This window comes from Daldinia loculata (genome assembly GCF_022478755.1).
Source record: "Daldinia loculata strain CBS 113971 unplaced genomic scaffold F4817scaffold_39, whole genome shotgun sequence".
NCBI classification, from domain to species: Eukaryota; Fungi; Ascomycota; class Sordariomycetes; order Xylariales; family Hypoxylaceae; genus Daldinia; species Daldinia loculata.
The window spans coordinates 70,726-95,813 of record NW_026054893.1 but is presented as its reverse complement, the minus strand read 5'-3'; the positions used below and the strand labels follow the sequence as shown (position 1 = coordinate 95,813).

Below are 25,088 nucleotides of genomic sequence, written 5' to 3'. Positions count from 1 at the left end.
AAATAAAGTTACCAAGTACTATGTACCTGCACAACTTCCACTTTACGCGAAAAGTCGCGTTCCACCCCTTTTTGACGCGCTCCCGTTGTTGCCCCGTTTTACGATTTCTCCTAGGGCGCCTTGTATCACCCACTTTGCATATCTCTATCACATATCCCATCCCACTTCAGATATAGGTTCAATCTTCTCAATCACCCACTATCTCACCAACCCGTAATTTCTAAAATCTATCACGGGCTTCTCATCCTATATAACTCAAAATGTCTTCACCATCTAGCCGTCGTCAGCGGAGTTCGCAGGCCGGCACTCCAAGCCGAAATACACGAAGTTCTCAAGCCGCTCGTAGCAGTCCTGCCAATGGCGGCCCATCCCAAAACGGAGCGCAAGATGGCAATACTCTTGATATCGCTCGCCCATCACAGTTAGCTTCAAGTCCTCTGTTTTACCAGTCATCCCCTGCGAATGGGAACGACAGAAGTTCTCCCGCTTTAAGACATAATACCGATAGCCAGAGCACCATCCCCAACCCCGATGCTGCGCCTAGCTCACCGTTACGTCGTATGGGAGAAAGTGATGGCGATCGCACACCGAGGGCTAGATCACTTATGGGTGGTGAGTATAGTTTTATACTTGTCAAAGTATCCGGAGACCTTGACTGACTGATGCTTTAGAATCATCGCCCATCCGATACGAACCGAGCTCGAGTCCTGGTCGTGGTTTGCACCCGCAATCCGATCTTCGAAGCGAAAGTAGTAACTTATTTGTCGGTCCCTCTGATACCCCACGTGCCAACAGGGTAAACCGAAGAGGTGATATAAACTCGGAAATTTTCAGCAGTAGCGCTCGAGGTAACAGCCGTGTCATCTTAGACGATGCCGGGCGTGTGGTTCGAGAAATTCATTCTGATGCGGCAACATTCTCCAACTTGAATCCTAATACCTCCGATGCTGATGCTCTTGGCGGTCAAGACAATGCAACTATCTGGGGTACTACAGTGTCTATCGACGACACATATGCTGCGTTTAAGGACTTCTTACGCAATTTCACTAAGAAGTATCGCATGTGGGGTTCAGGAATGACAACCGAACAGACAGATGCTGATCCCGAATCAACCTCCAAACCGTATTGGGAGGAGCTTCAGAACATGCTGCTCCTCGGCCAACGAATCCTCTACGTCAACATTCAAGACTTCAAATTATACCCGCCTACTAGGAAAATATGGCACCAAATCCAGCATTATCCTCAGGAAATTGTACCGCTCATGGACCAGTCTGTCCACGACCTTATGATCGAACTCGCACAGGCAGAGACGGCGCGGCAGAGGAGCCAGAGTAACGGGGCATCGGCAACCCAACGTAGCGGTGTCCCTAGTTCCGACATGCAAGTCCCGAGCTCAGAGCGAAGTGAGGAACCCCAGCAGTCTCAGCCGCGTCCGCAGGGTCCTACCTTGGAAGAGAAGGTTATGGATCAGACCTATATGACCCGGCCCTATGGATTAGACGAAGTCATCAATTTGCGCAATCTTAATCCTTCCGATATGGACAAGCTCATCTGTATCAAGGGTCTCGTAATCCGGACAACACCCGTCATCCCAGATATGAAGCAAGCCTTTTTTAGGTGTAGTGTCTGCAGCCACTCTCTTCTAGTAGGCCTAGACCGAGGCAAGATTCGAGAACCTACCGAATGCCCGCGATATCTATGCAACTCGAAGAATTCTATGCAGATCATCCACAACAGGTGCGAGTTTGAGGACAAGCAAGTTATCAAGCTACAAGAAACGCCGGATGAGGTACCCGCTGGACAGACGCCACATTCAGTGTCAGTTTGTGTTTATAACGAGTTGGTAGATTTCTGTAAGGCTGGTGACCGCATCAAGGTCACAGGTATCTACCGTGTTAGCCCAGTTAGGGTTAACCCACGTCAGCGCTCTGTCAAGAGCATATTCAAGACCTTTGTTGATGTTGTCCACGTCGCCAAGGTCGATAATAAGAAAATGGATATAGATATATCTATCCTCGAGGATGGAGCCAACGACGAGGAGAATAATATCGAAGAGACCCGGAATATCAGCCCCGAGGAAGAAGAGAAGATCAAGGCTACGGCCGCCCGTCCGGATATCTATGAACTTCTAGCCCGGTCACTAGCTCCATCTGTCTACGAAATGGACGACGTAAAGAAGGGCATTCTTCTCCAAATGTTTGGAGGAACAAACAAAACATTCGAGAAAGGTGGTAGCCCGAAATATCGAGGTGATATTAATGTCTTACTATGCGGTGACCCGTCAACATCGAAGTCTCAGCTGCTCAAATATATTCACAAGATCGCCCCTCGTGGTGTTTACACTAGCGGCAAAGGATCTTCTGCGGTCGGTCTTACGGCGTACGTCAGTCGTGACCCTGAGACTAGGCAACTCGTGCTTGAATCTGGTGCTTTGGTCTTGTCTGATGGTGGCGTCTGTTGTATCGACGAGTTTGACAAGATGTCCGATTCTACACGTTCTGTTCTTCATGAAGTCATGGAGCAGCAGACAGTTTCAGTAGCCAAAGCCGGTATCATTACTACGTTGAATGCTAGGACGAGTATTCTGGCATCGGCCAATCCAATTGGGTCTCGATACAACCCCGACCTACCTGTTCCGCAAAATATTGATTTACCACCTACACTATTGTCGCGATTCGACCTTGTTTACTTGATCCTCGATCGTGTCAACGAGTCAGCCGACCGCAGATTAGCACGACATTTACTTTCCATGTATTTGGAAGATACTCCACAATCTGCTCCCTCAATTAATGAGATATTGGTATGTTTATACTACAATACCTCCTTTACTAGAAAGTGTAATACTGACAAATCCTTTAGCCTGTGGAATTCTTAACGTCCTACATCTCGTACGCTCGTACTCATATCCACCCGACGTTGACCCAAGATGCTTCGCAGGCACTTGTGGATGCGTACGTGAATATGCGCAAATTAGGACAAGATGTTCGCGCAGCAGAAAAGCGTATTACTGCTACAACGCGTCAGCTTGAGTCGATGATCCGCCTCGCCGAAGCACACGCCAAAATGCGACTCTCGCCGATAGTGACCAAAGCTGATGTTTTCGAAGCCGAGCGACTTATCCAGTCGGCGTTGAAGACTGCAGCGACAGATTCTCAGGGTCGCATCGATATGAGTCTTCTCACAGAAGGCACCAGTGCTGCAGAGCGGAAACGCAAGACCGAGCTGAAGGAAGCTATCCTACGTCTTCTGGATGAGTTGACCAGTAGTGGGCAGAATGTCCGGTGGAGTGAAGTCAGCAGACGTCTGAACGAAGGGGCGAGTGTTCCTATTGAACCTGCCGATTTTGCCGAGACTATGAGAGCGCTTGAAATGGAGGGATCTGTCATGATTAGTGGCGAAGGTGCGAGGAGGAGCGTGAGACGCGTCACTGGTGTTGCGTGAACTTCGCAGGGGAGGATGTTAAGAGGGATAAATATTCCCAGCCTGGTATTTTAGTGGCGGGGGTGATATAGCTGGGCAATACGCCTATACCCACTGGTGTTTTCAACGATGAATAAGTGTTCTGAAAATTGGGTACGAGATACGGGCTAGCAAACGAGTTAATGAAGGCGTAGATTAATAAAGTATAATGGCCTACGGGATTGTTTACCCAGTTGACTTACCCAGTTGACTACCATAAGTCAACTACCGTGTCAGCTATACTCGATTCTGTCACTCTGTTGCGTTAGAATTTAAACTGGATCCTGTTGAGCCTGTGTATTTACTTTCACATACCTATGACACTATGGACTAAAGAATAACTAGACTAAATAACTTTCCGACTATAACCGATCTATTGTCAACAGGGATTCACCCTTAAACTAGCAAACGATCTACTTTCTTACGTCTATATATGGAAGAGGAGCACAAAACACCCTCTCCAATACTCAAGTTACAACATGCAGAATATGCAGCTCAAGTCCAATTTTCCTAAATTACACCAAGTATCATTGGTGCACCGTGACGTCAATATTTCTCCTCACGTTTCAAAGAAATGGACCACAACAGGGCCGATATCGTGGGATGGACACGTTAGTACCTAGTGATTTTCCTCGCAGGTGCACAGGTGCATAGAGAATTCTCAACTGATATTCCCCGAGTATTCCCTCGTTTGATTCCCTTAACTAGATACAGAGTAATCCGTGCAGAAAATGGCTTACAACTCGAAAGACTTTTATCCCCGACCCGATTTCGTTCACGGCAATCACAGATGGACGCCCCTTAATGAGGGGTGGTCGATACTCTTCGACGACGACGATGTTGGGCTGAAGGAGGCATGGCAGATCAATGGTGTCCCAGACAAAGTGTCTGTCACGTCTTCTACTGACTCAATCAGCGAAGCTGAAGCTCAAAAGCTAGCTGCATTCCCCGAGCTCAAGGAGAAAGGATTTCAGGCCCCGAAGAGCCAGACTCGTGAGCATGTTAAAAAGCCCATTAATGTGCCCTTCGCCTTTCAGACACCCGCGTCCGGCGTCTTTGACAGCGACGCTCACGAGATTTTGTGGTACGAGAACACAGTAGTTGACCCGCGCGAAAAGGACGAAATAGAAGCCGGGGATAGAGTCCTGGCTCGCTTTGGCGCCGTGGATTACGATGTGACGATCTGGGCTTCGGGATATCCCGTAGGCCAGCACCGAGGCGGACACGTGCCTTTTGACGTGGACATCACTGATGCTCTGGCAAATGCCTGGAAGAATACCGGCAAGGGGGAATTGAACCTCATCTTGCGTATTCGCGACTCACCGCATGACCTTGCTCAGCCTCGTGGTACGTATAAGAACGTATTGGTCAGGCGATAGAAATATATCTTTCTCGGCCTTTGAGGTTCTGCTATCAAAACACTAATACTAGGAGGTAGGTAAGCAATATTGGGCGCCAAAGCCAGAGTCTATTTTCTACAAGCCCACCAGCGGGATATGGCAACCGGTTTGGTTAGAAGTTTTACCACCGACACGGATTGGCGACAGTGGGGCGGGCACAATATTGAAGTCCAATAACATTTCTGAAGGCCTGCTAGAAGCTACAGTGGCCGTTCTGGGACGGAGAGCTGGTCATGGGTATAGCGTTGAGATTGAGGGCTATCTTTACAGTGTCAGCGTAGCCAAGACGAAAGAAAATCTACCTAGCGACAAGGACTATGTTTCTATTAACCTCGGCTTATCTCTAAGCGACGATCAGAAGTCAAACGCACCGCCGACCCTTGCCCAGGACGCCCCCTACTATGATAGCCACTCCTGGCGCGGCACCTTAGCTCTGTGGTCGCCGGACCACCCAACTCTGTACGATCTATCTATTCGGTTATACGACTCAGAGGGCAAGCTTATCGATGAAGTCAAGACGTACACCGGATTTCGAAATATCGACTGGAACCGAGGCGACAGAACCTTCAGGTTGAACGACAAGCCACTCTTCCAAGCGCTAACCCTCGACCAAGGCTACTGGCCCGAGACAGGCCTCACACCGCCGTCACCTGATAGTCTACGGTTGGACATCGAGCTGACGAAGAAGATGGGCTTTAACGGGTGCCGAAAACACCAGAAGGTCGAGGACCCGGTCTTCCTGTACTGGGCTGATAGGCTGGGGTTCCTCGTCTGGGGCGAGATGGCAAACGCGTACGAGTTCAACGAAGACTACGTTGAGAGATTCAGCCAAGAATGGGTAGAGGCTGTGAAGAGGGATATTAACCACCCCTCGATTGTGACTTGGACTCCTGTTAATGGTATGCATGAAATGAGCCCTATGCCTATATCAGGTCTACATCGAGGGAGTTCACTATATAAATATCAGCTAACGTTTTCGCAGTATGTTGCTATATCTCTTACACGTGTATACTCACCATTTCTCTGTTTTATCGCCGCTTAGAGTGGATGTGTAAGGGAGGTTAGAAGTACTTCAGATGAGATATTAACTTGTAGCAGGAAAGCTGGGCCTATCCTAACTTGAAAGACAACATAGACCAGCGGAACCATATTCGGTCGCTCTACTACATGACAAAGTGAGAACTAAGCTAGATTCAGGTAATTAATATTCAAATACTAACAAATCGCAGGACGCTCGACCCGACGCGCCCCGTCAACGACAACTGCGGCTGGGAACACGTTATCACAGACCTAAGCACATTCCACGACTACTCAGACGCTCCGGCCCTATCCGAGACGTGCGCCACTCTAGAAGGCATTCTAGGCAAGAAGCTTGCCGACCGCGACTTCTTTGTCGGACCCCTAACACTTAAAGACGGGAGAACCGACAGCGGGACCAAGCATAGGGAGGGTGCTCCTGTCATATGTACCGAGTTTGGCGGCGTCAACATTGCGCCCGGGAAGGGAGCGGAAAGCGGAGATAGGGACTGGGGTTACACGACCGCGAGCGATCCGAAGGATTTACTAAAGCGTCTTGAGGCTTTGATGCAGGCAGTTGTTCAGGGGGGGCATATTTGTGGATTTGTGTATACTCAGCTGTAAGTCGTCACTACAAACTTATCAACCCGAGGAGGTAATCCGGGATGAAGGTGAGGGTTGCTAACGATTGACTGACTGGTTTAGGTCCGACGTCGAGCAGGAAGTCAACGGCTTATACTCATTCGACAGGAGGGAGAAGATTCCCGCAGATGAGGTTAGCAAGCTCATCGAAGCGGCGAGGAAGACGTACTTCGACAGCCTTCCTAAGGGGACCTAATGTCCTATGTTTTTTATGCCTAGATGGGTGGAAGGCGACAGGTTCTTCTCATGTTAATATTTGATGCTACTTAGATTTTTCCTTGGGAACTCGTGAGGGAAAACCGATCGAGTCGTTGACCAACTAATTTACATAGACGAGTTCCTAGCCACGGAGCTACACGCAAATATATAGTATATCAGTATCGATGAATTATCGTGATGTATTTCGTTGATCGTGGATGAAAGCTCTGGTTATCGACGTAAAAGTAGAAAGAACATTATATAGGAGTTGTTAACTACGGTATCCGTTAAGAACGTTAGATCAAACTGGTGAAATATAGAAACGGAACTATCTGACGTAATGCTACTTAATACCAGGTATTATGTAACTAGACAGAATACAAAAATACATCCAGTGGGGCGGATAAATGATAGGGCGATCCAATGACGAAGACATTAATTGTAAGTACATACACTACTTCGTATTGACCTCAACTTCCGAGAATTGTCGCTAAGTAAAGCTCCATATCAAACTCCCCAATATACCAATTGGCCATCACATAACGCAGATGGCGTCGCTATATCGCATTGTCGGCTGCGGCGCCAGAAGTCTGCAGCTTGCGAAGCCAACAATAAGGCCAGCAATACGCGCCTTATCGCAGACTTCCCTGCGCAAGGCCAACGAGTTACCTAACCAGCGCACCACCCTTCAACCCGTCGATCCCGATTTCGCCCACCCTTCGGATCCTTATGGCGTACAGCGCCTTCAGAACCAGGACGGCTCCGTCGAGGCCTCCCGCGAAGGAAGCATAACTGACCGAAAGGTCCGTCACTACACCGTCAACTTCGGTCCTCAGCATCCTGCCGCCCACGGTGTGCTTCGGTTAATTCTAGAGCTGAGCGGAGAGGAGATCATTCGATCCGACCCCCACGTCGGACTGCTTCATAGAGGAACGGAGAAGTTGATCGAGTATAAGACCTACCTACAGGCCCTACCGTACTTCGACCGATTAGATTACGTCTCTATGATGACCAATGAGCAATGCTTCACCCTCGCCGTCGAGAAGTTACTAAACGTAGAAATCCCGGAGCGAGCCAAGTTCATTCGAACTTTATTTGGAGAAATTACGAGAATTCTAAACCATCTTATGTCCGTTCTATCACACGCCATGGACGTGGGCGCTTTAACACCTTTCTTATGGGGTTTCGAAGAACGAGAGAAGTTGATGGTGAGTTTATTCTACCATTTATGATCTAAGTAATACAACGCAAATAAGAAAGGTTAAAACTAATGGAAATCTCATCTTATAGGAATTCTACGAACGTGTATCCGGAGCCCGTATGCACGCCGCATATGTCAGACCCGGCGGTGTTCACCAGGATATTCCATTCGGCCTTCTAGATGACATCTACCAATGGGCGACGCAATTTGGCGACCGAATCGACGAGACCGAGGAAATGCTAACAGATAACCGAATCTGGATCCAAAGATTAAAGGGTGTCGGCGTGGTTTCCGCTGAGGAGGCTCTTGCTCTTTCTTTCACTGGCGTCATGCTGCGAGGTTCGGGTATACCGTGGGATGTACGTAAGAGTCAGCCATATGACGCATACGATCAGGTCGAGTTTGATGTTCCCGTTGGAGTTAACGGTGACTGCTATGACCGATACCTGTGCCGAATGGAGGAGTTCCGCCAGTCTCTCCGAATTATCCACCAGTGTCTGAACAAGATGCCAGCCGGTCCTGTCCGAGTCGAGGATTACAAGGTATCGCCACCCCCGCGAGCAGCCATGAAGGAGAACATGGAGGCCCTTATCCACCACTTCCTGCTCTACACCAAGGGTTATGCTGTACCTCCTGGCGAGACCTATGCCGCTATTGAGGCGCCGAAGGGAGAGATGGGTGTGTATCTTGTGAGTGATGGTAGCGAGAGGCCGTACCGTTGCCACATCCGTGCGCCTGGTTTTGCGCACTTGGGCGGCTTCGATCAAGTCGCCAGAGGGCATCTGATCGCTGATGCTGTAGCGATCATCGGTACGATGGATCTGGTGTTCGGTAAGCACAATCAATGCCCTAGAAACATGAAGAATTTAGATACTAACGCATTTTGATGAAATAGGTGAAGTAGATAGGTGATAGGCCTATGAAGAAGGCTAAACTCTTAAAAAAAAAAAAGGCATTTCGCGGTGCAAATCATAGACATCGTTTTCACGTGTACGATAGTCGACGAGGTCACTGGTGACGTGTCTCGCATAATGCATATAGCATCGAAGCATCGTACTGCTTTAGTAAATACGGATATGAAATTTTCGTGAGATTTTTTTTTTCTTTTCTTATTTTATGTTTTATCGTCCGCTCTTCTCGCCTTACGGTTTTTTGTTTCCTCTTCTAGTCGATCTGTTCAGTGAAAATTGTCACTAGTTTATCGCTCTTATGTCAAGCAACATTGCAGCAAGTAGGTGGTATATTGCCGAAATGGCGAAAGCTCATATGCAGGTGCAGATCACGACAATATGGTGTCGGATGTCAAGATGATGCGTGAGATCTGATATCTCTGGTATCTTTAGTGAGATGCCGGGCGCTGCTCCGGGGAAAGTTTGGGGTAGTACAGCTCGCAGTTCTCGAAGGGGGGCATGTGAGAGTCACCTTCGGGGCCCGCGCCGACGGGTAGTCCGAGAATAGGGGTGCCTTCTGGTTCGTAGTAGATGGTCTGCATGTCGACGGGGTGACTAATAGTGCTAGGGAAAATCGGGGCTCGGGGTGAGGCGTCGTTGTAGCCATGCTGCTGCTGCTGCTGAGGCTGTTGTCCGTGACCCTGCATCGTGGATGTGTCAGGGGGGCTACAGGCCCAACGGGCGGGCTGACCGGGAGCGACGGGAGTGATAGGTGTGGATTGCACGTTGTGGGGAGTCCAGTATTGATGAACGGTGTCGGAGATGTGCAGATACGGCGGCATCGCCTGGTCCGCGGGCGGCTGGAAGCTAGGCGCGAAGTTTGATACGCTGGGACTCTGGTAGCTGGAGGTGCTGGCACCAGTGTTGCCGTCGTAGTTGTACGTGGGCAAGGTGTTCGCGCTCTCGCCGTCGTTGGCGTATCGACGAGCGTCGTTCGGGCCGTACTGGATCGCGGGCATGCCACCACTGCTGTTGTCGCTATTGCTCCTAGCAGCAGCCGCAGCAGCCGAAGCAGACGCAATTTCTTCACGCATTTCCGAGCGGCCTGTATAGCGATCAAACGTAATGTCACATGAGCAGCGACCGGCTCGGTGTAACTCGGCATGGTCACGTGTCCACTCGGCGCCGTAGAGGCTCAGCATGCGGACCGATACGCTGAGGCGTCTGGAGGAGTTGTGCTCCCTTTCCTCGAATAGGGGCGGTAGTCCGGGACCATTGCGGGGCGTGCCGGAGGTTGAGGCGCGGCGACGCTGGCGATTGTTCTGGTAGAAGGACTGATCGCCACGTCCTTTGCCCTTCCATCGCTTGCCCTTGCCGGGACGCTGTCGGCTAGGGATCTCAGGGCTAGCGCTACGAATGTCGGAGGGTGTGCTAATGCTCATATTAGCCATGCTGGCAGGGAGAGTTGTTGTTGCAATGTTAGCAGCGTTGGAGGTCGACGGCTGCGCAAATTGCGAGTATGGGCTCGGGTCGGTAGACGGCGTGAAAGCCGCGGCTGACGGAGAGAAGGAGAACTGGGAGCCGTCCATCTGCGCGGTTGCCGGGAAGCTGAGTGCCGGGGGCTCGGTAATGCCGAAAGTGGGGCCGTAGCCGCTTCCGCTGCGGGTGACCATGCGCGGCTGTTGCAGGTGCGGAAACCGGATGCTGCAGCTACAGGCGCCGCGCTCGTGCATGAATCGGTGCTCGTATTCGATGATGTCGATGAACCGGCCGTGGAGAATGCGGCCGCAGGCCGGACACATGGTCGGGGGGAGCATGGGGCGGCATGCCGGGTGCGGACAGCAGGGGTTGTTGTGCATCTGCGTGGTCATGGGACAGGGCCGCATGACGGGGACGCTGGTGTGTCCGCAGGTGTAGCCGACGTACTCGACGAAGCACATGTTGACGGTTTCGGCTGGGAAGACTGGAGATTGGACTTCGTTAGAGACGGGGGCTGGGGAGGGTATAAGTATTGATGTTGGGGGTATGTAATTGCCCTTGCCCTTGCCCTTGCGGAAAGCACGGTGGGCCATCGTACTATCTCAACGAGGTTGTGGTGTGGATAGTGTAGATGTTTATGGGCGAGTTGCACTGTATGAGCAGGATTGGGAAGGGGGTATGGGGAAGGAGTTTGGTGATTGGGCTAGCCTTGAGGGTAGAGTTAAAGCTTGGTGTATTTGTTGCTAGGATTGGATGGGCTTGGGATAATGGGTAATGGTTATTGTGCTAAAGGGAAAAGATTTGGCCTCTTGACCAATCGTAAGAAGATAAGATGGAGTGAGATGGTCGGCGACGAGGGAAGGAGCGTACTTACTAGAGATCTAGGGCCGGTGAAGGTCTGTATCGGCCTTCCCCTCTTGGGCTGAAGAAGCTATCTGCCGGGCGAAAGAGCGACCGGAAGCCTTGTGATCTTCTGCTGGTGTTGCAACAAGCAGCGGAAGCAGCGACGACCTATCTTGTACTCTGTATATGGATATATGTGAGAGCTTTGCGCGTCTAGACGATCGCCTTTGAAGAGGGTATATTGGAAAGGCTTGAATACTGTCTGAATAAGGAAGGCACGAGGTCCGCTGAGAGTATGAGCCGCTAAGGGTGTTAGCTACTGAAGGTATCTGCTGTCTGTGAATAAGAATTGCAGTCGTTAAAGAGCTACTAGAGACTAGAGTAGTTCAAATAATTATGATACCTAACCAGGTTGCAAATTGGTGATAAGTACAGGTGGTCCGTGGACTGTTAGGGTCGTTGCTGTGGTTCTAGATGTCCTCTAGACTAATGTCAGGATCAGTTCATATCAAGGAATTAACAAGGAGGAGTAGGAATTTATTATCTGCTAGTGCTCTTTCCTGGTGGGACGTGCTAATGGTTTTTTTTTTCTTTCTTTTTTTCCTCTTCTAATTCGGGCACAGGGAAAGAGGAGTCTTAGATGGCACTCAGGGGACAGATTTATGATAGGGAATGGGGTGGTAGAGGGAACAGGAAGTGGTAAGAGTCACTGGGCTGGTAATATGTAGGTCACTGCTCGAACAGATCAATTCTAAATATTCACCAAGGTCATGTCTAGCAGATGATATTTCCTATGGTTCGGATGATATAAATTGGTCATCAGGGAGCCATTTCGAGTTCCTCTAATTGGTTACTGTGCTAAATATCTCGTCTGAACTCAGGGCTACTAGGCATTGGCTACAGTGAAATGGTTACACCGTGCTGTTCACGCCAATAGTTGACTAGCAGACCGACCCTCTTGCTTTATCAATCCAATGTGTACTGTAGCTAGGCCTCTAAGCAGATAAATATATGGTCTAGTGCAATACAGTACAGCGTCTTCAGATAACCCCTCAGGAGGCTCACTTTTGTGAACAAGGGGTCAGAATTCTTATCGGCCCCTGCGGCTCTGATTCCAGGGACATGGGATGCACATACCAATAAAACTGCTGGAGAATCCACTCCACTGTGAACTATAGAGAACAGAATCGCGCCTGCTCCTTCTTGGAGAATGACTTGAGTAGTCAGATGATGGGCATCAATCTTGTGCACGGATCTACCTATATTTAGGACTCCTGAGGTATTAATAATTCTATGAATCTCCAGTAGGTAGACCTGGAGTGATTAAGATTGCAGATTAATGTGAAAGGCTCTTGGGACGGACCACCTTAATCACGTACCTAAGGTAAACTGAGTGATCACGACTGACTACCTATCTTCACAGCTAGGTTTGTCTTCAGTAAGGAATAATGTTTGTAGATGATCAGTTTTGTGTTTGTGGTTCACTCAATTGGATTTGGGATGGATAATGACCATTCTACGTATCAAACTACTTATTCAGTTAAATACTTGAATTATTGTATCTAGGTATATTAGCAAAGGTGAATAGAAAATATACTGAGGAATGCTTGTCGCTTCGCTATTTTTGGCTGTCATGATCATATCCAAGCGGAATGACATTATTGAGGGAAAATGGAAAATGGAAAATGGAGGAGTCAGTTATCTCAGGCCGTACCAGCAGCTGTTGATAACACAGCAACTGGCTGTAGCGTAATTGCTTTATCAGCATCACTGAACCATGAGGCTGCAGCATTCAGTGCTATAGTGAATGATGATTGATTATCTAGGAGACCAGGCTGTAGCTATCTCTTGAAAGTGCGGTATAAATAGGCCTCGTTTATCCAGGCCTAGTTAATAGTCCTACTAGTTATGCCCAATAGTAGGACTTGCTATTAGACGAATTACTTCAAATCAACGCCCACCTTGCTGAAGTCCTGTAGCAGATTAATAATAGTCACAGGAGTGAATATCAAGTGAGTTTACCTTGGTATCTTCTTGTCTGGTATTCCAGATCCCCTTTAAACGATGCCATGATACTGATGATTATCTCGATATCATCTAATCTCGTCTTACCAGCGCCGAGCTTGAGCTCTACCCATGGCCGAGGCCAAGAGGTTCCGTAACTGCCGGCCATCAAATCCTTTCTTATAAAGGTCCGTTCTTCCAAATCGCTCAATCTTGTCATATTCTTCCACAAGCCCCTTATCGTTGTATAGGTTCAAGCGTTGTACGAATATCGCGATCGACTGGGCTTTGTCTAGTTCGGTGTACTTGATCGCGATATGTATCCTAGATTGAACAGCGACGTCGAATAGGGCAATTTGGTTCGTAGTTAATATAAGTATACCTTAGGTGCATCGGCGGATTGTGTGTACTATTTGGTATAATATGAGAGGAATTTTACCTTGGAAATATTCGAGAACGCGAAGAAAGACTAGACGATATTATTAATTTCGTTACTGAAGTATATCTAAAGTATATTATATTTGTGTTTCTTACCTGAAACGAGAGCATTTCGCTCTGTCGTTGGACCCTGATGGCCAATGCCTCTACTTTGGACGAAGACGTCTACCTCGTCTCTGATATTTCGTGTTAGTGTGCTCTTTTGGAGGCGAAAGGTAACAGGTACATTAACAGAATTGCTTTCCACTTTGTAGCAAGGTCGAATATTCTCCTCAGGTAGGACTCGACATCCTGAGCTTTAGTTCCAACATCTCCTACTCCGATGCTAAACAGTGTTTTACCTGCTTCAGCGGCCAGTGTTTCCGCTAATGTAAATTAGTTAAGTATTTTTAGTATTGATGTTTTTTTTTCGAGTGTGCCCGTCGATGTTTTCCCAACTCCAGGATTCCCTATATGTTAGGGTCAGCATATACCACTATATCTGTATTAAATATTATCTAGTTTCTCACCACATAGTAGAATTACGAGTCCCTTAGCTAGGATGATTGTCGAGGCTAGCTGCGTCGTAAAGGCCCTCGTCGTTACTCAATGGATAATCGACTGGAGACCGAATGAGCGAGAATTAAGGGGGATTTTGGGTGTAAACGCCACTCTGCATTTAGAAACCAAAGTGCAGGGAGCCATATCTTACTAAGGACAGAATCAATATTTCTATCTTTTCTTCCACGTAGCAGCCAGCCAACGGCTAAATCGAAGGATGAATGAACTAAGTGTCGAGAATACTCCGTAGATGTGAAGGTGAGGAGGAATGAGTCGAAACTTTAGTCTTATGGTGCTTCGAGTTATTCTATTCGAGAGCAGCTTGTGACCTATAATAAAAATGATAAAAAGATCTGTTGTTATGCTTTGCTGATAAGGTCAGTTCAGATCTTACCAAATATTATTTGCCATACTATTAGCGAGATCATATATTCCTACTTAATTATAGATGGCCTGTTTCATCATAGAATAAATGAGCGCCATTGCAAAATGCAACGGATTTGTACTCGAGATTACTGACCTTTGTAAGTTTAATTGGATTAATTGGAATATGCAGAGACGCATGGGTTGGTTGGTTGCGTTGAGGTTAGCAAATTGCTGCGACAGGCAGGCAAAAACCTACCAAAACAATTTCTAAAAAGAAAAGGGAATGAAAAAAAGGATAGAAAGTGCAAAAAGTCGGCTGGAGCCTGTTATCCGCCGGTTCGAACAGGCCCCTTCCGCGAAAAACCTGAAAGTGGCAAGTTCCCAAAGGGATAGGAAGCCCGGTGCTTCCAACTACACCACCCCGTTTTTACTCCCAGGACTCCGAGGCGCCTAGGGGCACCATCCCGATTAATTGCTGCACTGCTATCTACCTATATATGTTACCCGACGGAATTTAAAAATTTTAAAGTTTGTACCGTCTTGCTTAAGCAAACAGGAGACATCTGATAACGTAGGTACCTGTGTACTTGCAAATCGTTCTCTCGACAAGAATTACAATTTCATTCATTTATTCACTCCCCCCTATTCTGAACCTGTTATTTTCTTATGACTTATGTCTACATGATTTCCTCGCAACCTCCCGTAATGAAGATACCTATATTTGAGTAGTTTTGCTTAGGGGTTCGCATCAAGTACGGCCCAAAATACGCTGTAGCACTTCGCAGTGGCTAGTGGCTAGTGTTGGAAAACTGAAGTCTGTTTTTATGGTACAAGTAAACTTGATCAGTATCTGAGGGTAAACGCATACTTCTAGGTACATTAGGTACATTTAAAGGTTTATTTTTTATTTTTTATTTTTTATCTTTCAGAGTTTGGGTACCTTACGCGCCAAATTTAATTTTGGAAAATGTGCTTTCCAATAAATGCAGTGGTATTGAGATTCTAACCACTCAAACTCCCCTAGCAACGGTTGCTCTAGACATACTCTTTAGTGGATTAGTATGTCATGACTTTGAAGTTTTATTTCTTTTTATTACCATACTTGGACAAAGTGACTGTCTATGTCCCCTTAACTTTAATTCTTGACATGGTAATAAAAGAATTCTTGCAATCCCGCGTTCCTTACGACTTATAAGACGTCGCAAAGGTCACGTGATATATACTGAACCGCTTGACAATGAACAGACAACCATGCATCAAATGCCAAACTCTTATTTCCATTTATTATATCTCAGGCAATACTAATACAGCATATTTGCTGTGGTAATTCCACCGGCATATGGTAAGGCTTAAGTCTCGGCTATAACTTATGTATCACCAGTATCAATACCCCGGACAAAACAGAACAAAAATGCTTTCAGTTTTATTTCCTTTTGTTTAGGTACCTAAATTTATACAAGTATAGCACAAATAAGTACATACATACAGACGTACGTGATTAGCTTATGAAGACTAGTAAAATGAATTTGGGGTGAATATCGATGCAAGATCAGATTATAACCCCCTTTTAATTGTGTGAATTGTCATGTTGAGGAGGCACCCGAGCAATGCAAACCATAGGTGGGTAACATACAACAGCTTATGTCGGAAACGGTTGGCCCGAACACACATGTATCTTAGGCAGGCAAATATAAATCATAACAAACACAACTAGCAATACGTCGCGTGACTATTAATTACCTACTCACAGGCAAGTAGTAAATAACGCTTCTTTACTTTGTACTTAACTTTCCACATTTACACCATCGTTACCAATCTTCCAAAGCCATAGACTTAAGCAATACCAAAGCCACTTCCAAGATTCAATAGCAACATGGCATCATCACAAGCACGTCAGCCTCCTCAAACTGCATCTGCAAGCGATCCGGTGAGTTAATTTGCTAACAACCAGCCACCATCGATCAACAAAAATACTAACGTATCTTCAATAGCGCAGTGGAGAATGGTGTCGCATCCTAATACCGGTCCCCCCCAATCACGACGAATTCTTCACAATTGAAGAACTACACACCCGCCATACCCATGATGTCCTCACTCATTGTCAGGAGCTCTTTAAGACATACCAAGATACGGGAGATGCATCGTGGCTGGAAAAGCGCCGCCTAACACTCCAACAATGGCTGGTTCGATTTGACGTGATGAGTGTACATCTAGAACAGTGCAAGAACGCTGTCCAAACGGCTTTGGACCTATCAGAGCCAGATGAACCGGACGATACTTATGCATCGCCTAGAGCTCCTCCTCGTCAAGCAGCAATTGAGAGACCAGCAACTCCTCCCCCTTCCCACAGTAGGATCACACGACGAAGACTGCAACAAGTTGGCTCAACTCCAATCAATGAAGAGGAGGGAGGCTCATTGACGCCTCGGAGCTACTTGGAACAGAAGATCGAGGCTACTTGGCATAGATATAACCGGAACCTCCAATTCACCCTCACGTACAACGGCTTTGACGCCGACCCGCCTGACTGGTACTTTGCGCGACAGGAACACGGCCAATGGGTTGGCAGCGGCTTGCGATGGGAATGCGACGGAGTGAAAGTCAAGAAGTACCTTGTTCTATCTACACCGCGCAACCTCACCATCGTGCACCACGCACTGAATTTCCTACGAGACCATAAGCAAAAGCTCGTCAAGGAGCTAGCAAAAGTCAAGGGGTTGCCGCTGGACCGACGTCGACGAGACACTTAGGAAGATGATCAGGCCGTGCCCAGCGGCAACCGCGAGGACGAACCACTGCAACTCATGGTTATCGAAGTCGGATCGAACCGACAGGTTTTCGCCTCAGGTCGCATCCTCTTACGCGACATCGACTTCGAAGGCAACGAGGAGATCCGAAGTCCCCTGTCAGGCGAAATCATTGGCCTGCAAGACACCAGCTCTAACGATTTGATCTTCCCGGTCGAGGAAAGAACCTTGCGGGATATTTATAACCTCCATGAAGATATAGAAGCTGAGATTGACGCACGCGACGAAGCTGCCGAGGCAGAGCGCCAGGATAATAGGGAAGATGCCTCCGCTTAATGTATCAAAAGCTCAATTGTTCAGCATTGGGGATTGCGTGTTATGTATTAAGAGGAATCGATATGGTTGATATTTCCACAATCCGGCTTGTTTGTAGGAAACACCAGCACGTTTGCTGAGTGCGCATGGGTGTTTTTGCGTTTCATGGCCAATCCCTAAGAGGGTATATTTCGGCAAAAGCAGAGAGTTCGACTGAGTAGTTCTCCATCCCTACCTTTGGTCCTTATGTTATTATGTTTTTCGCGTATAGCTTATCTTGTAATACTAATTGCTGCATCTCCGGATGTTTAGTTTCCGGCACGTTAATAAAAATCTGTTGATTTTAAAACGTCTCTCACTCTGCGACTTACATACAAGACGTTGTAAAGATCACGTGACAAATACCCAATGCTGTGAAAGCCACAGCTTGATGAGGCTTAATCCCAGCCACAGTCTGTAGAGGGCAGCCACAACTCATACATAGGTACGTACCTAAGGCATTGGATCCGTTGATTCCATGCGAATGTAGAAAGATCAACAACAATTAAAATAATGAAATTTATTCGATGCAAAGCATATCCTAATTTACGTACAGTACATATATAGGACTCTCCAACGTCGCCTTCCGTGACTCCATGTAGTCATGCTATCGTTCCTCCTATCCTCTAGGTATCTATCAGAGCAACACGTAGGAAGTAGGCCGTAGTTTTCGGGTTTAGGTGTAAGGTTATAGGAATGGGTTGTTTACAAGGTGTCCATCTTGTCTAGGATGGCACGGGTGAATTCGTGAGTGGTGGAATCACCACCCATGTCGCGGGTGCGGTACTTGCTGTGGAACCGGTTAGCACTAATAACCACAACTTATTCCAAGGCATAACAGAGAAACTTACCCTTCGGCAATCACACCATAAACGGCCTTGGAGATGCGGTTGGCATGGTCGTCAAGACCCAGGTGGCGGAGCAGCATAGATGCGGAGAGAAGAAGAGCGGTAGGGTTGGCTTGGTCCTTGCCCTTGATATCGAGACCGACGTGTCGGCAACCAGGCTCGAAGACGGCAACATCGCGACCCATGTTGCAGCCGGGAACGATACCAGGACCACCGACGAGAGCGGCACCGATGTTGGACAGGATGCCACCGTACAAGTTGGGCATAACCATGACGTCGAATTGTTGGGGTCGCGACACGCACTGCATGCTGGCGTTGTCGACGATCATGTCGTTAGTCTCGAGGGTAGGGTATTCGGCAGCAGTCTTCTGGAAGGTGCTTCGGAAGAGACCGTCAGCCAGCTTCATGATGTTGGCCTTGTGGATACAGGTAACCTTCTTGCGGTTGTTAGCTAGCGCAAACGAGAAAGCGAACTTGGCAATTCGCTCCGACTTGGCTCGGGTGATGATCTTGAGGGACTCGACGACGCCCGGTACGCTCTGGTGCTCCAAGCCGCTGTATTCACCCTCGGTGTTTTCTCGGATGATGCATAGATCGACGTCCTTATGACGGGTGTTGTAGCCAGGGATGTTCTTGATGAGCGAGATAGAGGCGTAGATGTCGAGTTCTTGTCGCAGAGCGACGTTGAAACTCTGGTGTCCTGATCTGCTGATAGGCGTGTGGAGGATACCCTTCAATGCCAGCTTGTTCCTCTTGAGGGAAGCGACAGATTCCCGGAACATTTCCTCGAGGCTACCAGGCGAACCACTTTCCACACCAGAGACGTCGACTTGCTCCCAATCAATGGGCACGTTGTCGGCCTTGAAAACAGTCTTGACACTCTCAGCTACCTCGGCACCAATACCGTCACCGGGAATGAGGGTAACAGTGTATTTGCCGCCATACTTCGTAGGCTTGAAAATGTCGGATTGGACCGTCGCAAAAGATCGCGAAGCATTTTGGATGTGCGATTGTTGACGGTTGGCTGTTCGCGCCAGGCGCTGCGGGAGAAGAGCGTTAGCCGAATTATCATTATCGTCTTACCGAAAAAAGAGCATGTGAAAGGTGGAGGGAAGCTCGAGCCATTGGGCTGGGCAAATTGGAGACATATGTATTCCGTACGTACCTGGGCAGCTCTGGCAGAGTTTCGCGACAACATCGTGGGTTAGAAATGTGGTATGTGGCCTTACTAAAAGGGAGTGATGCGTCGGAAGTGCTCAAGGAAAGGAGATCAGTGATGCAAAGACTTGCAAATGGCGCAGGTCGTAAAAAGCTTGGTGGATAGGTCCTTGGTAGGCTAGGCTTGGTGCTGGTTGGTGGGTTTGGTAGGAGGGAGAATGGGCAAGCCGTGGCATTCCGATCGGGTGAACGGGGGCAAGAGAAAAGAAAGCACGGTTCGTTTAAAAACACCCTTTAATCCCGAAGGTACTTTGGTACTTCACCACGTTTAATGCCAGGTGCTACGAAGTACCTACAGTTTTTTTTCTGGGTTGGTGACCCCTCTAGCCACATTATGCACGTAAATGCGGGTATATGTGGCGCTGTATCTTATCTGATCTGATCGCAGAATGCATAACTTTGGGTACGTACCTCAAACCCGCACTTTTATGTATTTACATGTAACGTTCCAAAGCAAGGCATGATTATTCCACTGGGGATCTTTTCTGAGAATAAAGCTACATCTCTCTTTTGAACTACATAGGTAGGTAGTCATGGATCGATTTAGAGCATATTATATTAGCTTAGCATCCCCCACCAAGGAACTACGACAAGGAAACTGTATATATATACCAACAAGCTTCATGACACTTCATATCTCGACGAGGAAATAGCCATGTTCTGAAGACCACCGAAATGTACAATATGTGTTATTCTAAAGAGCATTATAAACTTTAGTGAAACTTACTCATAACTATACTTACTTTAATCTTTAATGAGGCGGAGCACTGCAACTCCCCTCTGCCTGCCTGGTATATTCTAATATTTCCTGGAAGATGCTACCTCTTTATATTTCATTAGCCTATCGGTCCAAGTTTCCCTCCCTTCTTATTTATAAGCTCTACTCCAAACTACCTAACTTCCTTATCACATAAGGGTAGATCACACGATAAGAGTGAGAGGCATATACCTGGTACCTAATAGGAAACTTTACTTCTCGTTGAAAGCTTAGCAGGTATTACTTACTCTCCCAGGTCTCCACGTCCACCTCATATCTTAGTTTAGCAACCTATATCATTCTACTTTACTTTACCTAGATGGCTCTCAAACGCACCACGTCAGCGTGGGCAAGAACCAATCCTGCTGCAAGCCACTCGTTTCAGACAGAATCTCCTTCAGATAATAGGTTTATTTTATATACCCTTTCTCATTGTTCTATATTCCCTTCTAAGCAGGACATCCCTAACCTGAGAGTTGTGGACACACACCAACAACCCTCCTCGGTAACCCCTAGAAGAAATAAACACAGCTGTGACGTAAAGTATCTATTATAGCAAAGGTTACAAAACATACAGATTGGCCGTGTGGGGGAAGAGAGATTGAAAAAAAAACCCCAGAAACTCAGTCGTCTGACTTATACCCGTTATGCCACCCGCCCAACCTCATTGCCACTAAACCCCTGTCACTAGCTAGCCGTCCGTATATCCAAGCCAAGATACAGCAACAATGGCCGAATACGCGGCGGCAGCCATCGCGGCTCTGACAACAACAGCGGCCATGGTCGGCAGCTCGACGGCACACAGGCAGCAGATATATAGAGGATACAACGGCATCGAGAACTCGCCCTGGCAGCGCCGTCCCCCGTTCACGAGCACGTCCCTTCGACGTGCAAGCGCTTACTACGGGCAGTCATTATACTGTCCGCCCGGCTTACACGAGCACCTTGTGCATCACGCCGAGTGCCCGGCCTCGCAATGTCACTACAGAGCTTTCGTATGCCCCCTTCTCTTATTCTCTCCTATATTTTCTCAAGCCTATTCCCTACAGCCCCCCCTTAATAACTTTACTAATGCCTGTTTCCCACCGACACAGCTCATGGATTCGATCCAGCGATACAACGAAGCCAGGCGAGCCCTACGAGAAACATACGTGTGGAACCTACGGGAGTTAGCACGCGTACATGCGGCACAGCCGCGCAAGCCGGCCATTGACAAGGCCGCCGAGGCCGATCGCCTCTACAATTACTACGTCTCGCGGGTCCGAGACGTCTTCGAAGAGCATCGCTGTGATCACCGCCGGTTATTTGGCCAGGACTACTTATATTGGGCGCAGCCTGAGCGTGAGGACCATATCAGGTCACTGTTACGCGGCCGAACGAGAAGCAGGATTGCTAGTCGTATTGAAAGTTCTAGTAACGACACTAGCGGCAATAGCGAGAAGCAAGGTATTAATTCCACTAACACTGAGGATATGAAAGGAGAGGAAGGTTCGGAATGCGTAGAAGAAAACTCGGGGAACAAAGAGAACTCAGTCGGAGGCACAGGGGACAGAGTAACATAATTTCCTTTTTCCTTTCTATTCTGCTTTTCGGCAATACTATTAAACGCCTTCGCAACATAAATGCCAAACCTCGCATCGCATCCAGGGCAGACGGGACGGGGGATTCTAGAACCTAATACAAGCAAGCCTAGCTAGTGTAGCTCCGGGACGGGCAGGGAATAGTACAAAACGGAAGAGGACCCGTGTCTAATACATACCATCACTACCAGCATCCCCTTATTAGATATATACTTACACAACACGTTATCCCTCCGCAGGGTATATCTTTTTTTCTCGAAATAAAATGTACTCCTATAGTTCCGTGCCGTGCCAAGCCATGCGTTTAATTAATCCAGTCATTACGTTTCATCTTCATCCAGTGGCTCGACTCGGACGAGGATCTCTTCGAGAAGGCCCTCGAGGAAGGTACCGACTTCTTTGCCCATACCCACGGGCTCACTCTTGTCGAGCCGGTCAATCTCCTTACACACGTTGGCCAGCTTGTACACGTGCTTGCGGATGCGGTCGTGCGCCGCCTCGGCCCGCTGCCGTTGCGGGGTAATGACCTTCTCGTTGCGGTAGATCTGCTGCAGCCGGATCTGCCTTCGTTTAAGGGCCTCCTCGAGAGCCGGGAAGATGACGTCGTTCAGGGCGTCTAGCTCGCCATTTGGGTTCGTGGGGCCGGGAGGCGGGAAGGCGTCCGGCATAGGAGCCTGCTGCTTGGGCTGCGCCTTGGAAGCGAACGCTTGCGAGCTCGGGTTAGAATGCTGATTGCTGACTCCACGCGGAGGCTGCTGTTGCGCACTAGGTCCGCGGTACGGAGGGATTTCCGGAAGGGCGAAGGGGATGGGTCTAGGAATTCCGCGTGGCTGCTGCAGCTGCGGTTGGGAATTCTTGGGAGTTATAGGTTGTTGCGAATGAGTAGCTTGAGATTGGGGAGGCGCAATGCTGAGAGCGCCCATATCTTGCTGTATTTGTTCCTTCAGTGCTCGATCGTAATCGGCTGATATCATGCTGGTATTAGGCGTCGGCCTCGAAGGCCGTGGAGTACTGGGATCTTGTGTGTATTTCTGTGGTGAGGGAGGCAGTGGAATCTTTGAAGGTGATACGGCTGTCACTGCTGGGACTGGTTTCCGCTGAGGCGAAGATTGCCGGGATGTTCCTAGTGCCGGAGCGTTCGCAGCCTTCAGAGTGCTGGTTACGGAGGAATTGGCGAAGTCTTGGGCTTGAATCTTAGTCGGTGATGATCCCCTAGGGCTCTCACCATAGTCTGCTTCCAGCGGTCTTGATGCCCTGACATTCCTAGTAGATTCATCCATGGGGTTCAAACCAGGTCGGTTAACTATTCCTCGGCCGCTCACTAGCCGGACAGTGCCAAAATCCCACATATCCTCATTGACGCGTTCTGGCTCAACCGAGTCTTCTCGTTCTTCCACGGTTTCCTCTTCCTCCGACTTATGGGTTGCGCTCCATCGATTATAACGCTCAATTAGCTCTGTTAAGTAGCTAGTTTTCTTCGCCTTTCGGATGAAAGGGTGCTTGAGCAGATCTCTAGCTACCGGCCGTTCTTTCGGGTCTCGTTGTAGACAGAGTTCGATGAAATCTTTGAATGCTTTTGTGAAGTTTCCTTCCAATCTAGGAGGAGCATTTTTGGGGATTAGGAACAAAACTTTCATTGGATGGATGTCGGCATAAGGTGGCTCGCCATTGGCAAGTTCTAATGCTGTAATTCCCAGCGACCAGATGTCTGCCTTGTGATCGTATCCAGACTGTTTAATGACTTCAGGAGCCATCCAAAACGGAGTACCAACGAATGTATTCTTCTTTGTCATGGTCGCGGAGAGCTGTCCAGAGACGCCAAAATCAGCCAGCTTCACCTGGCCATTGGAACTGAGTAGAATATTCGCCGCTAAACCAATACCTCGTTAGTAAATTCGCATTCGCAACGTCTCCCGAACTCATGCGGTAATACCTTTAATGTCCCGGTGAAGCTTCTTATCTGCGTGAAGGTAATCAAGGCCCAAAAGCAATTCCCTTATGATTATTGCAATGTAGTCTTCTCCTATCATGCCAGGCTTCATGAGATCGGCGCAGCTCCCGCCGGAGCAGTATTCCATCACGATCCATAGCTCAGCACCTTTCGCATATGATCCGTAGTATTTGGTGACGTATGGTGATTGGAGCTCGGAGAGAATGGCAATTTCTTGTATAATATCTTCGACCTCATCTTCAGCGCTCTCGATATCGATGACTTTGATAGCGACGGCTTGACCGCTCCGCCTCTCAACGCTTGTCTTAAAGTTAGCCATTGGTGCAGCAAGATGATCCAATTGGAGGTACGAACCCCTTGTAAACTTTTCCAAAGCTTCCCCCACCTAAAGCGCAGGTCAGCAATAGTCCCTAAGGTAGTCCCTATGCAGAGCGTCTGCGAGAGTCTGACCAATGCAGTATTCTTTGGTATACAGAAGCTCGGGGTCTAGGGCCTCATTGCTCTCGTCATAATCTCGTTCAGCCATAATGTAACGCAGTTCTCGTTATTCGTAGTATATAAATTCGTGAATCGTAATAGTGTGAACTTAGTTGCGAAGTAGTCGGGGTAGGTATCAAAGTAATAAAATCGTGGTGACTTTGGATTGGCTGATTCTGGAAAGGAGGTGAAGGCCTGCCCGCAACAAATATCGATTTTTCAGAATATGAACGTTCATAACCAGCTACCTAGATAATTCGGAGGTTGTATAAGTCACAAGACAACTTGGATTAGCTTGCCAGAGAAGAATGAAGGTAGGTAGAGGTGCGCAGCTCAAAAGAAGGATTGTTCAATACAAAAAATAGAAGCTTCAACGAGGAATGAAAGGCGACAAAGTGATAAGATGACGAGATGACAAAAAAGCACCGGCGATTCGGTAGCATGCATGTACCAATGCGACAAGATCGATGTCCAATGTCAACAAACGCGGCAACGGCAATCAATGCATGCCCAGACAATATGACAAGTGAGAGAAATAGGCAAGTCAAGAAAAATAGAGACAGATGATTTGTTGTGATGTGTGATGGCGGGAGAGCTGGGCAACAGGGAGCAACTGGGGGGGGGGGGGGGCAACAGGGCAACAGGGCAATTAGAATACAATTAGAATACAAGGTCCTGA

The 25,088-nt window shown here is 48.1% G+C and overlaps 8 protein-coding genes across 8 annotated transcripts; 5 read left to right on the top strand and 3 right to left on the bottom strand.

The window, feature by feature from the left end:
- Positions 1 to 67: 67 nt before the first annotated feature.
- Positions 68 to 3,752, top strand: F4817DRAFT_173158 (cell division control protein 54). The gene is made up of 3 exons (XM_049298232.1): positions 68 to 612; positions 672 to 2,800; positions 2,860 to 3,752. Exons 1-3 carry the CDS (start codon positions 261 to 263, stop codon positions 3,439 to 3,441), a joined length of 3,063 nt encoding a protein of 1,020 aa, XP_049157177.1. The 5' UTR covers positions 68 to 260; the 3' UTR covers positions 3,442 to 3,752.
- A 43-nt stretch (positions 3,753 to 3,795) lies between these two features.
- On the top strand, positions 3,796 to 6,995 carry F4817DRAFT_343359 (glycoside hydrolase family 2 protein). The gene is made up of 5 exons (XM_049304020.1): positions 3,796 to 4,806; positions 4,898 to 5,762; positions 5,963 to 6,034; positions 6,089 to 6,496; positions 6,582 to 6,995. Exons 1-5 carry the CDS (start codon positions 4,191 to 4,193, stop codon positions 6,712 to 6,714), a joined length of 2,094 nt encoding a protein of 697 aa, XP_049157176.1. The 5' UTR covers positions 3,796 to 4,190; the 3' UTR covers positions 6,715 to 6,995.
- A 200-nt stretch (positions 6,996 to 7,195) lies between these two features.
- On the top strand, positions 7,196 to 9,010 carry F4817DRAFT_343357 (NADH-ubiquinone oxidoreductase 49 kDa subunit; the record flags this gene model as incomplete). The annotated part of the gene is made up of 3 exons (XM_049304019.1): positions 7,196 to 7,924; positions 8,007 to 8,748; positions 8,813 to 9,010. Coding segments are annotated over exons 1-3 (1,415 nt in total), but the record flags the coding sequence as incomplete, so codon positions are not given.
- Positions 9,011 to 9,236: 226 nt separating this feature from the next.
- On the bottom strand, positions 9,237 to 11,483 carry F4817DRAFT_343356 (uncharacterized protein). The gene has a single exon (XM_049304018.1). The coding sequence runs from the start codon at positions 10,877 to 10,879 to the stop codon at positions 9,257 to 9,259; it is 1,623 nt and encodes a 540-aa protein (XP_049157174.1). The 5' UTR covers positions 10,880 to 11,483; the 3' UTR covers positions 9,237 to 9,256.
- A 4,867-nt stretch (positions 11,484 to 16,350) lies between these two features.
- F4817DRAFT_359976 (uncharacterized protein) lies at positions 16,351 to 17,560 on the top strand (the record flags this gene model as incomplete). The annotated part of the gene is made up of 3 exons (XM_049306220.1): positions 16,351 to 16,404; positions 16,469 to 17,122; positions 17,228 to 17,560. 3 exons carry the CDS (start codon positions 16,351 to 16,353, stop codon positions 17,558 to 17,560), a joined length of 1,041 nt encoding a protein of 346 aa, XP_049157173.1.
- A 581-nt stretch (positions 17,561 to 18,141) lies between these two features.
- On the bottom strand, positions 18,142 to 19,713 carry F4817DRAFT_173121 (isocitrate dehydrogenase subunit 1). The gene is made up of 3 exons (XM_049298231.1): positions 19,592 to 19,713; positions 18,430 to 19,466; positions 18,142 to 18,368 (listed from the first exon to the last, which is right to left on the bottom strand). The coding sequence occupies exons 1-3, from the start codon at positions 19,622 to 19,624 to the stop codon at positions 18,284 to 18,286; spliced, it is 1,155 nt and encodes a 384-aa protein (XP_049157172.1). The 5' UTR covers positions 19,625 to 19,713; the 3' UTR covers positions 18,142 to 18,283.
- A 1,416-nt stretch (positions 19,714 to 21,129) lies between these two features.
- Positions 21,130 to 22,190, top strand: F4817DRAFT_366606 (uncharacterized protein; the record flags this gene model as incomplete). Its single annotated transcript, XM_049307003.1, has 1 exon — positions 21,130 to 22,190. One exon carries the CDS (start codon positions 21,130 to 21,132, stop codon positions 21,961 to 21,963), a length of 834 nt encoding a protein of 277 aa, XP_049157171.1. The 3' UTR covers positions 21,964 to 22,190.
- F4817DRAFT_343353 (Pkinase-domain-containing protein) lies at positions 21,786 to 25,023 on the bottom strand. The gene is made up of 4 exons (XM_049304017.1): positions 24,383 to 25,023; positions 24,287 to 24,317; positions 23,915 to 24,231; positions 21,786 to 23,851 (listed from the first exon to the last, which is right to left on the bottom strand). The coding sequence occupies exons 1-4, from the start codon at positions 24,456 to 24,458 to the stop codon at positions 22,302 to 22,304; spliced, it is 1,974 nt and encodes a 657-aa protein (XP_049157170.1). The 5' UTR covers positions 24,459 to 25,023; the 3' UTR covers positions 21,786 to 22,301.
- Between the last annotated feature and the right edge of the window lie 65 nt (positions 25,024 to 25,088).

What these genes read in the sequence shown, in the direction of transcription:
- F4817DRAFT_173158 (XM_049298232.1), top strand. Translation starts at nt 261, where the DNA reads ATGTCTTCACCATCTAGCCGTCGTCAGCGGAGTTCGCAGGCCGGCACT. An exon ending in GGCTAGATCACTTATGGGTG is followed by an intron (nt 613 to 671) that starts GTGAGTATAGTT and finishes CTGATGCTTTAG; the next exon opens with AATCATCGCCCATCCGATAC. An exon ending in CCTCAATTAATGAGATATTG is followed by an intron (nt 2,801 to 2,859) that starts GTATGTTTATAC and finishes CAAATCCTTTAG; the next exon opens with CCTGTGGAATTCTTAACGTC.
- F4817DRAFT_343359 (XM_049304020.1), top strand. Translation starts at nt 4,191, where the DNA reads ATGGCTTACAACTCGAAAGACTTTTATCCCCGACCCGATTTCGTTCAC. An exon ending in TGACCTTGCTCAGCCTCGTG is followed by an intron (nt 4,807 to 4,897) that starts GTACGTATAAGA and finishes ACTAGGAGGTAG; the next exon opens with GTAAGCAATATTGGGCGCCA. An exon ending in TGGACTCCTGTTAATGGTAT is followed by an intron (nt 5,763 to 5,962) that starts GCATGAAATGAG and finishes GTAGCAGGAAAG; the next exon opens with CTGGGCCTATCCTAACTTGA.
- F4817DRAFT_343356 (XM_049304018.1), bottom strand. Translation starts at nt 10,879, where the DNA reads ATGGCCCACCGTGCTTTCCGCAAGGGCAAGGGCAAGGGCAATTACATA.
- F4817DRAFT_173121 (XM_049298231.1), bottom strand. Translation starts at nt 19,624, where the DNA reads ATGTTGTCGCGAAACTCTGCCAGAGCTGCCCAG. An exon ending in ACTCTGCCAGAGCTGCCCAG is followed by an intron (nt 19,467 to 19,591) that starts GTACGTACGGAA and finishes CTTCTCCCGCAG; the next exon opens with CGCCTGGCGCGAACAGCCAA. An exon ending in TATGGTGTGATTGCCGAAGG is followed by an intron (nt 18,369 to 18,429) that starts GTAAGTTTCTCT and finishes CCGGTTCCACAG; the next exon opens with CAAGTACCGCACCCGCGACA.
- F4817DRAFT_343353 (XM_049304017.1), bottom strand. Translation starts at nt 24,458, where the DNA reads ATGGCTGAACGAGATTATGACGAGAGCAATGAGGCCCTAGACCCCGAG. An exon ending in TTTGGAAAAGTTTACAAGGG is followed by an intron (nt 24,232 to 24,286) that starts GTTCGTACCTCC and finishes CTTTAAGACAAG; the next exon opens with CGTTGAGAGGCGGAGCGGTC. An exon ending in GCTTCACCGGGACATTAAAG is followed by an intron (nt 23,852 to 23,914) that starts GTATTACCGCAT and finishes GTATTGGTTTAG; the next exon opens with CGGCGAATATTCTACTCAGT.